This window comes from Canis lupus, chromosome 20 (assembly GCF_003254725.2).
Source record: "Canis lupus dingo isolate Sandy chromosome 20, ASM325472v2, whole genome shotgun sequence".
In the NCBI taxonomy this organism is placed as follows: domain Eukaryota; kingdom Metazoa; phylum Chordata; class Mammalia; order Carnivora; family Canidae; genus Canis; species Canis lupus.
In genome coordinates, this window is record NC_064262.1 from 8155999 (window position 1) to 8168425 (window position 12427).

General features: G+C 53.5%; 1 protein-coding gene across 14 annotated transcripts in view; it reads left to right on the forward strand.

Moving 5' to 3' along the window:
* ATP2B2 (ATPase plasma membrane Ca2+ transporting 2) overlaps positions 1-12427 on the forward strand; it is a 371080-nt gene that overhangs the window by 293676 nt on the left and 64977 nt on the right. For all 14 annotated transcript variants that reach the window (XM_049098570.1, XM_025449826.3, XM_049098562.1 and 11 more), the window contains 2 exons: positions 1804-2061; positions 3279-3404. In XM_049098570.1, coding sequence (XP_048954527.1) covers positions 1804-2061; positions 3279-3404 — 384 coding nt within the window. The remainder of the gene's footprint in view (positions 1-1803; positions 2062-3278; positions 3405-12427) is intronic.

Consider the following 12427-nt stretch of genomic DNA (forward strand, 5'->3'; position numbering starts at 1 on the left):
CACAACAATGAAGTGGCACCGTGGGGATTCAAACTCAAGGCTGGCCTGATGTCGGTTACTGTTAGCACGAATATGATGATCATTAGCACTAAAAGCTGGTCCAGTTAAACAATTTAAAATTATTGGAAAAGTCTGAAATTCCAAAAGAAACAAAGAGTGACATCAAGGACCTTGTGCAATGAAGTGGTTGTTTATTAACCTGCAGGGAGTGACTGGGTCAGTGTAAGCTGTAGAATTTTCCAGTGACACATGCTGCTGGGTTGCGTGATTCTGGGTTGGCCAAAGCTTAGGCCACCAGCTAGCCTTGACCTCTATGCCTCCAGGAGCTGGAAAACATTCCCTGATACTACATGGCCCTCTTCTCATGTTGCCTCTGACCCCCAGCCTCCAGCTGGGGTCTCTCAAAACTGTTCTCTCTTCCTTGGGACTGAATTGGACTTCCAGACAGTCAGCCATGGGTCTTTGGCACGTGAGGGCGGCACATGTCAGAAGGGGCCACTGGGTTCAGGTACAGTAGGCAGGCCAGGTCCAGGATCAAATTCCAGGCCTAGATTCAAACTCCAGATCTGCTGTGTGACCCCAGGTGAGTATCCACCCCTCCCTGAACCACTTCTCTTGGCCAGCTTGAGAATTAAAATAAGTACTTGGTGCAAGTAATTGGTGAATGGTCCAGTCCCCTGCCCAGGTGCCCTGAAAGGGAACACCCCTGAGTTTTCCAGCAATGGAGAGTCAGATGCTGCTCAGTGTCACTTTCCATGGAAGAGGCTGTTCACCACCTTCTGTCGGGGAAAAGAGTCTGGGCTAGTTCTGCTGCAGCAGTTCTGCTTCACTCCTGTGAAGAAGTTTGGAGAGATCTAGGACTCAGTGCTCCACGGGCCAGACCTGAAACCTTTATATCAGATGTGTCTGCTCCTTTATTTTTCTGTTCATAGGGGGACCCTCGCAGGCATCAAGCCATTTGGGGAACCAGACTGGGAGGTTCAATGGTGCAAGGGTGTAGGATGCTGAGTCACTGTAGGACAAAGAAGCAGCCCGCAGCCTGGAGTGTGGGTGGCCTCGCTGTGTAGTAGGGCTTCAAATCCAGAAAGGGCTGCATAAATGCCATGAGCCCTGGCTGGAGCTTCCACTGTCCTTTCCTGGCACCTGGAAGGAGGTCTCTGTGACTCCCATTTTGCAGAGGAGGACATTGCTACTCAGGGAGGAAGAGTGAGTTCCCCAGGATCTTACAGGGGCAATGGTAGGATTAGAACTAGCCCGTTGGAGGACTGGCCTGGAACTGTGGATCCTGCCCCCACCCCTAGCCCCACCCCTAGTCTGCTGTCTGGAGACGTGCCCCCCTGGTTGCTGGAAGCATGGAAGGAAGCCCACCAGCAAAACTGCACTCTAGACCCTAAAGCACATGCAGTACTGATCACCTTCATTCTCTTACATCCCCACTTTTGCTCTTTTCTCATGAATTAGGCCTCTCTCTCCTGTTCTGGGTCTGTGCTGGAGCCGCCAAGGACCTCACCTCATTGAAGTTCAATCCTCACAATAGGCCTCCCAGACAGAGCATATCTGTTCCTTTTTATAGATGTGAAAACTGAGGTTCACAAGGTGAAGTCATTTGTCCAAGATTTCACACCTAGAACAAAGGCAGGAAACCAAAGGGCTTGCCACCCAGATGCAGTGAATCAATTGGATCAGGTTCATCTAATGATCAGTGTTTTTTTTTGCTTGGCAGAGCTAGGATTTAAATCCATCCCCGTGGGCTCCTCCTGTCTGGCTGACCCCACCCTGCCTGCTTCCTTCTGCTCTCTGCAGGATGTGCAACGGCCCAGGGCGGGGCAGAGGATGAAGGGGAGGCAGAGGCAGGCTGGATCGAGGGGGCAGCCATCCTCCTCTCAGTCATCTGTGTGGTCCTGGTCACGGCCTTCAATGACTGGAGCAAAGAGAAGCAGTTCCGAGGCCTGCAGAGCCGCATTGAACAGGAGCAGAAGTTCACCGTGGTCCGGGCTGGCCAGGTGGTCCAGATCCCTGTGGCTGAGATTGTTGTTGGGGACATCGCCCAGGTCAAATATGGTAAGTGTCCCAGCCACAGTGCCAGGACTAGACCTAGTGTCTGGGCAGAGGTGGGACAGGATAGGCAGGCAGACCCAGAGAGGCTGGCCCAAGTGAGGGGGTTGGTCCCTGAAGGCTCATTCTGAGCCAAGATATCTTCTGAGATCCTTTGGGAGGTAGAAGGCTACTCCCTAAAGGAGGTAGGATTCCAGAATCCACTTAAAGACAGAAATGGCAAATCCATGGCACATGTGTTACTAGTCTCAAAAACCTCCACCTGTAGCAGATGTTACTAATCAATCACAGCTCAGGAGCACCCGGGTGGCTCAGAGGTTAAGCATCTGCCTTTGGCTCAGGTCATGATCCTGGGGTCCTGAGATCGAGTCCCACATCAGGTTCCCCACGGGGAGCCTGCTTCTCTCTCTGCCTATGTCTCTGCCTCTCCCTTTCTCTCTATGTCTCTCATGAATAAGTAAATAAAATCTTTTTTAAAAAATCACAGCTCAAAGCATAGATACAGAAGTCTTCTCAACATAATACTCCAAGGACCACTAACACTCAGAATGGGTTTATGAGATGCAATCCATTTCCTACATCTGATTTGGCTATTGATGAGCGGTTGTTGGGCTAGAGAAGGTGTTGTAGGGAGTGGACGTGGATGAGCAAACATTCTAGGCCTGTGATACTGCCATGGAGACAGTGGTCAGGCCTAATGGCATCAAAGAGTTTAGGCAAGACATGCCCTGGGTAAGTAGATGCAGAAGATGGGGGAAAGATTGGAGTGCCCTCTTCACTCTGCCTTAGGAGGCTTGGTTTCCTTTGATAATGTGCCTGTCTTAGGGTCTCCTTAGCATAGTGAGGACAGACTAGTTCCTTCCTAAACAACTTCCCAAACCATAGTTGAGATCAAAGAAGCATGAATCGTTGAGAAAATTGGACCCCAAATCCACAGCAGGCTACGAGAGCATTTTATTAATGGAAACACATACCCACTTGAACTAGGATTGTTCTTGGGCCCAGCCTCAGTCCTCCAGGCCTTGTGCAATTCACCTTGGCTCCAGTCTTTAGACGCATATTGACCTGTGATGGGTGCCATCTTGGTTGCCACACCCTGAGACCTCTAGGCAGCCAGTCCCCCAGTAGTGAACTTAACCTTGCAATCATACCTTTAAAGGAATGTTCCAAGACCCTCCAGCCACCTGAGATCCTGCTGACTCTATTGCCCTTCCTCCTACCAGGTGACCTCCTCCCTGCCGACGGCCTGTTCATTCAGGGCAATGACCTCAAGATTGATGAAAGCTCCCTGACAGGGGAGTCTGACCAGGTGCGCAAGTCCGTGGACAAGGACCCCATGCTGCTGTCAGGTGAGATGTGGCCCAACAGTGGGCTCAGTCCCATTGCCAGTTCCTACTTCTGTGCTGCGGGGTGGGGGGGGGGGCACCCGTGTCCCCTTCATGGGGCTGGAAGTTCTCAGAGACATTGTTCTTGGCTCCAGATCTCCAGCCAGCTCAGCCCCAAATGACAACTGCCTCTCTTTCCCCCAACAAACATACTCTGAGCCTACCATGCACTCAGCACTGCTCTAGGCCCTAGAGGTAGTACAGTAAATAAAATCAACAAAGAATCCCTGACCTCACAGAACTTACTTCCTAGTGACTTGGTCTTCTGGAAAGTGAGACACCAAAGCCTATTCTTATGAGGGACAGGAAAGCATCAGTAGGGTGATGATTATTTTGAAAAGTTTTCCAAAATACTAAAATACCAACCTACCACGTGCCAGGCACTGGGCTGGGTGCTAGAGATATAGCAATGAGTGAGGCTGATGAGACCCCTGCCTGGAGAAGCTTGTGGTGTGATGAGAAGAGGCAGACATTGCGAAGACTCCAGAGGGTGGTAGGCGTATGATGAAAATAAATCAATGATGGGAGGTAGGTGGTGGGGGAGGTCAGGGGAGGCCGTGTTTGAGCTGAGTGGTGAATGATAAGAAAGAGCTGGCTTTGTAACTTTGTGGGAGAAAGTATACCAGGCAGAGAGAACAGCAAGTGTAAAGGCCCTGAAGCAGGGAAGATTGTGAGCAGGATGGAGAGGGTGGAGGGCCCAGATGTCAGGTCTCATGGGCCATAGTCAGGAATTCAGAAATTTTCTAAGTGTGTTGAGGATCATCTGAAATAGTTTTAAACAGGGAACTGATCACATTTACATTCTTAAAATCTCACTCTGGCTGCTGCAGGGGGTAAGAGAAGAGGTGGAAAGACCTTGCAGAGGTGAGGCCCCAGCTGAATGAGACACCCCCTTAACAGGGACACACAAAGGGCCTCCTTGTCCAGCACTCCTCAGCAAACGTCCTCCAGGCATCTGCTCTGGTCCAGGTCCAGCGCTGAGCACTGAACCCATGATGATTCAGAGCCTTCCCTTGCCCAAAGAGCCCCCAGCCCACAGAGGCTGGGAACAGACCTTTGAACAAACAGCTAATTCCACAGTAGAGGAGCAAGGAAGATGGGAGAAAGCCAAGAAAGGAACAGAACTACTCCAAGTGGAATTGAGCTGGGTTTTAAAGGGCAAGTAGGAGCTTACCAGAGCTGTGGACAAGGGCCTCTTAGCTGAGGCAAACGTGTGCAAAGACACAGAGTTCTGAAGGAATATGGGATGTCCTCGCAATACAAAGAGAATGATCAACGGGTCTGCAGAGTAGGATGGATGAAGACATTATACCATTGTAATGAAATAGAGACTCTGAGGAAGGGAACAGGAATCATGGTGGTCAGGGAACGCCTGTCTGAGGAGGTTACATTTGAGCTGAAACCAGCACAATGAGAAGAAAGAACATTCTAGGTGAAGGGACAGCAAGTACAAAGGCCCTGGGGCCCAAGGGATCATAGGAAGCTTCAAATGCCTTCTTGGAACTTAGGGCCACATAAGGGTTATGTAAATGGACATGGCCCTATGGCCCTGGTTCTGACCTCTGAGCTGAAGTGGTTGGCAGAGAGGCTATCATCCCTGGGAGAAGTAGCCTACTCAGTCGTCTGGATCACTGGAAGTCAGGTGGAGGCACTGAGCCTAAATGGATGGATGACAAAGGTTCCATACAGTTTAGAGAAGGGAGAAGAGCGTAGTTGTTACCTTGCAGGAGGCTGAGGGGAAAAAAATGTTCAGAATCACTGATTTGTATCATAAACCAGCCAAGGAGATGGGCACAGGTGCAGGGGCACTCTGGAAAAGACTTAGACTGGGCAGAGATGGAAGGGAACACCAACTTTTTTGGTTTTCACCTGTACTACTAGCTGGAAGCCCAGGTAAATAGTGTAGACCCTGGGCCTCTGGATGTCAGGAGAGGGCAGCCAAGGTCTCCTGCGATGTCCCTGTGGGCAAGATAGGGCAGGATGCACTAGAGGCCAGGAGATTCTGATGGGTTTTTGCTGATTCTTGAACTGCTGGTAATCCAGTTGCCTTCCCTAGAGCTCCATCCTGTTTCATTATGGAAAGTGTGCCCATTACCTTTGCGGAGACCATGAGTGCAGGGAGGGTGGCAAAAAGAAAGCAAGAGGCAGGACCCACCAAGCTCACCAGAGTGCAGGGTGAGCTAGGCTGAAGAAAGTGACCCCTGGCTGTGAACTGTGAGCTGGTGTTCAGAAACTGGGAGGGGCAAGTGGCTTAGGCCAGGTTCACGGGGAGAGGAAGGAAGGGTGGGCAGAGAAGGAGGTGTAGCCAGCCCAACAGAAGGCAGTGTAATTGGAAAGAGAAGAATTCTGTATGTCAGAACCATTCTAGGACAAAAGAGGCTGCCTGAAAAGTAGTGAGTTCCTGGTTACTGACTGTGTGTGAGCAGGGCTTCCACAGGCTGTGGGGTGCTGGGGGAGTGATAGAGTAGGCCCAGGCACTGAACAGCCACTGCATTCAGTGCCCTCCTAGGCACGCAAGTCACAGGTCCATCACACTCACCCTCAGCCTGTACCTCTGCTGCACGCACACTTGCCCTGGTCACTTTGCCATCCCCTGCTGAGGTGCTCCCTCTTCCTAGATGGCCCTCTCCCTTTCCTGGCTACACATTTAACTCCTGTCCCTTTGCTCTGGCCTCACCTCCTCCAAGAAGCCTTCTCTACCCACCCCTGGCATTGGGCAGTCACCCCCCAGATGGCTTGGGACTCACATTTCACCCATGACACCCACACCGTGCTTGGCCCATTGGAGCACAGCGCCATGATGCTGACTGATTTTGCTCAGTGCACACCATCTCAGATAAATTAAGGAGTAAAATTCATCTAGCCCTGCCTCCCACAGAGATCTAATGGTCTCATTGTGTGGGCCCATCCATCCTTGGCCCTGTACAGACGGACAGATGCCATCACACTTGTGATTTCTACATGGATCCTCTCACCCAGACCTGTGCAGCAGCGGGGAGCCCTGAGTGTGAAGCTACCGTGAGGTCATGGCCAGCTTCTTCCCTGGGGCTCAAGCATTGTCTGTCAGAGAGAGGAAGGAGGCGAGGCTATTGTAGAAAAGGCTGGGTTGGGCTGGACTGAGGCAGATCTGGGCTTTGGAATGAACTCACTCTGTGGCCCTGGGCTTTTATGCCCCTTGTCTTGACCTGTGAGGACAGTAGGGCTGCTCTGGTATATGGTGTAGGTGAAGCCCCTACCTGGCCCAGTGCTGCCAGGTGGGTGCCCACAGCAGGTTGGTTCCCCTCCGCGTTCCTCAGATGGACCCCGGACCTGGGGGGTGAAAGGTCTGGGTTCAAATCCCTACTGCTGTCATTTGCTGGAAGACCCTGGACAAGCTTCTTACCCTGTCTGTGCCTCTACTTCCTCGCTTGTCAAACAAGGTGACCCCAGCTCATGAGGTTGTGTCAAAGCGTCTGTTTGCCCCTCTCTTCTCTCATCTTGAACCTTTCCCCTCTCCTGCTCTCTGAGCTCTCCCCCACCTCCTCCCCACCTTCAGCCTGCATGAGCCTACTTCCTCCAGGGCATTTCCCCTGATTGTTCTCTTCCCTGGTGCTATGAACTCTGGATGACTACCCTCTGGATGCTCGTTTCTGGGCATGACGGACACCTCAGATGCTTTCCCTGTGCTGGGAGGGCTTGCTGGGCCTTCCATATGAAGGATCCCCGGGAGAGACAGAGGGACCTGGCTAGGGGGACCTGCATGGACCTCATGGTGGTTCAGGAACCCCCTCGTGGTGTCTGACACACTGGTTTAGCCTACAGGAAGGCAGAGAACACTCTGGTGCTGGGTCAGCTGGCCCAGCCATGCCCAGCCTGGAGCCCCGGACAGGTCCATTAGCCCCCATGCCGATGTCTGTGCCATTGGGGAGTCGCTGGGGGGCCCTTCCTCCCGCCTACCCCACAGGGCTGTTGTGGGGACCACATGCGTGGATGCATGTGCCGTCCTTTGTAAATGGTACTGCTGTGAGGTGCCATGTGGAACAAGCATAGCATTTGGAAGCAGAACACCCAGGTTCCAGACCTCTGTTGGCTCCAGCTGTGACCTCTGCCCCTCCAGTCCTCAGTCTCCCTGTCTGACAAATGGGGACAGACCAGCCTTCAGAAAGACTCAGGGGTCCCCAGTGCTGAAGGCATAAAGAAAAGCCAAGAAGCCTGGAGCTCATCTCCTAGGATGGATAGGGAGACACAGGCCCATGACAGAGGTAGCCTCCGGCCAGCCAGAGGACAACGTTCAGGAGTCACAAGGCCCCATATGCACAGGGTCGGGCAGGGAGAGCATGGGCACCAAACCAAGAGTGACTGCTTCTCACTGCTGCCCGCAGAGGTGCCCTAGCCCTGGTACGGCTGCCATGTTCACTGTGCAAGGGGAGCCTGAACCCAGATTTGCATGGACCATCTCCAAATCTAGGACCAACCCATATTTGCATGTTTAACTGTTGGCAGGAAATTCCCATTTTTTTAAAAGCCTCTGTGGATCAAGAAACATATGGGTGAACCCTAGAGTACAAACTCTGACCACCGGGGCCTTTTTTTTTTTTTTTCTTAAGTTTTCTACTTGAAGATAATTTCAAACTTTCAGAAAAGTTGCAGGACTTATACAAAGAATGCCTGAATGCCCTTCCTTCAGATTCAGCCATTGTTACCATTTTGCCCCATTTGTTCTCAGGAGCCACACTCTGTCATGCAGTCGTGATGGCCCTTTGCCCTCTGACACTGCAGGTGCATCTCCTAAGAAAAGGATAAGCTCATGTGTGACAGTTAGCAAGGCAGGAAACACAAAGTTGATGCAATACTGTTACCAGAAGGTTCTGTACGTATTCATGTCCATCGATTGTCCCCACAGTGTCCTCCTGGCCATATGGCATCTACATGTCCTACCCCTTTTAACCTCCTTTAATGCAACAGCTTCCTTTCATTAAGACCAACGCTGCCTAATGCCCCTGGGTCCTGAATCCCTGTGAGAATCCCATGGAAGCAGTGATCCCCCTCTTATGAGAAATAAATGCCCAGACTGGTGACTTTGCAGCCTTCCAGGAGATTTGCAGATCCCTAGAGAACCCTGGCCTGGTCTCAATTTGCAGCTGGGGAAATTGAGACCCAGAGCAAGAGTGTAAAGCGCCCCATAAGACAGGGTCAGAGTGAGACCCCAGCCCTCCAGCCTCCCAACCCCAAGCTCTTCCTACAGCCTCCAAGTGCACGCTGGCCTCTGAGAACCCTATGACTTTGCATCCCAGCAGCAAGGCCTGTTTGGAGCATTTATAGTAAATTCCATTGGTTTCCCAATGACTAAGCACCATCTAGGTGGAGCCAAGGGGCCAGGGTGGGGGTTGTCCCCAAAAGCAGGAAAGCCTAGCTCCAGTAGGCCCATTGGCTCAGCCCCCAGCAGGACCCCCCCACCCACCTCCATCCCCCCTCAAACCAGAGCATTAACAGCACGAAGTTGCACAGGACATCGGCAGACCCTCTCCGGCCTGCTGCCCGCCCTGCCTGCCAAGCGGAAGGCCAGGCACGGAGAGCCGGACCTGCCACCACTGCCGCCGCCTCCAGGGAGCCTAGGACGACACCGTGACTGCAGGAAGGCCCAGTCTGCCGCTCGGCCCGCGCTCTCTCCATTACACTACCCTGCCTCTTCTCCATGAGAGGCAGCGGGGTGTAGTGGATAGAGCACGGGTTCAAGTCCCGGCTCTACCACTCACAGCTGTGTGACCCTGGGCCACCACTCGACCTCTCTGAGCCAGAGAGGCCACGGGGAGGGGAGGGGCTTGGGGTCGTACTTGCACCAAACCTACCTCACAGGGCTGTTGTGAGGGGGACAGGCTTGTGGGTGCTGAAATGCTTTGCCAACTGTCTGGTGCTCTGCAAGCATGTGTTATTACTGTTATTAACTGTGTTGATAACAATAATGATGAGGGAACCGCTCCTGGGCTGAGAACTGCATTGGCTTTGCTTGGTGCTTGTGCCTGGAGGCAGATAAGAATTTCCAGATCTTTAGCCCTTCTTCACATTTCTAACCCCAGAAAGAGACCTTTTAGGAAGTATGACCTCTCCCCTCTCCTGTCCAGAAAGAGGCCTGTGAAGTCAAAACCAGGAGAGCAAGGAGCCTAGGTTCAAGCCCCAACCTGTGCCTCGTGTATACTATGCAACCTCAGGCAGCCCTCTCTGGGCTCAGAAGCCCCATTCTGTAAAATCAGGCCCCTCCAGCTCTGCCACCGGCAGCTCAGTGTACCCCACATGCTGCGGCATGGGGCCTTGGGCCCGAGACAGCCAACATCTGGACCAGGTGGGGACCACCTCCTGCTCCTCAGAGCCAGTCCAAGGCAGAGATGGCCCTTGAGCCAGCAGTTAAGAAGGTCCTGACCCAACCTCCGCTGCCAGATCAAAAGCCACGGAACTCCCTGTGTGGGGAGGAGATGAAGGTTCAGGTGGGACAGGACATGCCATCTGGTTGGTGGGAACCACAGCGTTCCCTGGGCCCGAGCACCTTTCTCTTGTCCTGGATGGATGGCTGCTGGGTGGCTGACGCAGCTCCCCGTCTATTCTCCTGCCTCCATCTCGCTCCTCAGGGTGGTCCCAAACAGCTCTGCCTCCAGCTTTGCCCACAAACCCTCCCAGCAAGGTGGAAAGAACTGGTGCCACACCCCCAGTCCACCCCGGCTCCACCCCCCCAGGCTGGATGCAGGGATGACCTCCCTGGGCTGCTTCCCCGTCTGTGAAATGGGAGTGACGATGGTCACCCACAGGGTGATAATGACCACCACATGGAAGAAGTAGCTCAGAGAGCACTTGGCACAAGGGACCCACTCACTAAATATTAATGCTCTCCCTCCCTGACCCAGAAATACTTCCCGTGTCTCCCCCATTGAACACCAAGACCCAACTCTGCAGCCCTCCACTCAGCTCTCCATTCCACGGCCCAGCTTCTCTCCTGCTCCTCCCGTCACGCCCCTGAGCTTCGGCCCAGCGTATCTGCCACCATCACACTGTCCCACCTCCTCACCTTTGCCTGGGCTGTGCCCCCTGCCAGTCCACTGGGCCCTGGGTCTCTTGTGGTGGTGGTGATCCATGCTCCTGTCTGCTCTCCTCGGCCCCAACTACACTGAGAGCTCCTGGAGGGCCGGGACCTCCCGTTGGGCCCCAGAGCCTGGCACCCCGTTGGCATCCCGCCACATCTATCAAGTGAACGAGTGTGGCCCCAGGCCACAGACGTCACACCCAGTCACTCTGACCGCACAGGCCTCTACTGGCCCCATCTGAACCAAGATCCAAACTCCCGAGATGCAGTGTTTTCATGGCGGGTGCCCTACCCCACCCAGGAGTGACCCTGTCTCTTTGGGACCCTCGCTGCCTAGACTTCATCGCTGAGAGATGATGACGTAAGTTAGAACTCCCTGTTTTACAGAGGACAGACTGCAGGCCAGAGAGGAGAGGGCTGGCCTCGGGTCGCACAGCAAATCCGAAGCAGACACCAGACTGGTTCCCGGGTTCCACCCACCCCTCGGCCCAGAGCACTGTCCATCTACCCGCCCCCTGTGCTCGTGTATTCTGAGGGGCTCACGAGATTGGACCAGGTGGAGGCTCCAGGATGGTGCCAAGGGACCATGGACATCGAGGTCTTGGTGCAAGACCCTCTGAGGGCCCCCTCACACCTGAAGGGTTCTCACCTCTGGCGCAACCCAGAGACTCTATAGTTTTCCTTTGGGAGGTTTAGTCAATCAACCTTGAATTGGTTCTACCATTAGAGCTGCAGCCCTTAGGGTCAAACATCACCCCTTGAGAGGTATTCTGAAGTTGGGGTGCGATTGCAGCAGGGGTGACCTGGTGCATTCAGTTCTTCCTCCAATAGGAGGGGCAGCAGGCTCTGAGGTCCCGGGAGGGGGAAGGGACAGCCCAGGATGGGGTGGGGAAGAGTGCAAGCCTGGGATGAATCTGACCCTTTGTAAAACCATAAAGATGGCTTATGAGGCATGTGGAGATTCTCCACCCTAAATGTCAAACGTACCCACTAGAGAAAATACCAAGAAAAGTAGCAGTTAAAAAAATGTGCTGGAGTTCCACCTACAAGCTGGGCCTGCTAAGGGGAGACTCACACTCAGAACCTACCCTCAAGAAACTCACAGTCTGGGGGGATAGCCAGGCCTGGAAGCACCCCCAGGGGAAACTGCGGGGTGGGGGGCAGATCAGAGGAGATGAAGTCCCCTGGTGGAGATCAAGAAAGGCCACCTACGGGAATCCCTGGGTGGCTCAGTGGTTTAGCGCCACCTTGGCCCAGGGTGTGATCCTGGGTACCCAGGATCAAGTCCCACATCGGGCTCCCAGCGTAGAGCCTGCTTCTCCCTCTGCCTGTGTCTCTGCTTCTGTGTGTGTGTGTGTGTGTGTGTGTGTGTGTGTGTGTTTCATGAATAAATAAATAAAATCTTTAAAAAAAAAAAAGAAAGAAAGAAAAGAAAGGCCACCTACGAGGACCCTTCATCCCCAGCCTAGAAGAGGAGGTTTGGGGCCAGAGCAGGGAAAAGGACACTCAGGAGGGGATAACCATGTGAGCAAAGGTGAAGGACTAAACACAGATCTTTAGTGAGCTGTGTGCTCCTACAGAGTAGGAGGTCAGGCTGGGGTCTCACCAAGGATGTGCTGAAAGGTATTTGGACTTTGGAGATGCTACCGAGTGTCTGGGCTGGGGGACAGTGATTAGAGCCATGGCCAGGGGCAAGGGGGCACTGCTGGGGCACAGAGGGGGTGTGATGCCCCCAAACCCCACACCCATCTAGTGCTGGGGCCTGGAGGACTCATCTAAGGCTGAGCAAGGCATGTGCTGTACCTTCACCCCGTGTCCCCGTGTCCCCATGTCCCACACTGTGGCCAGAGGCTGCCTCCTTGGCTTCCTCCTCCCTCCCCTCTGCCTCCTGCTCCCTGCTGTGATGGGAGCGATTAGATTAGAAGGTGATTTGGGT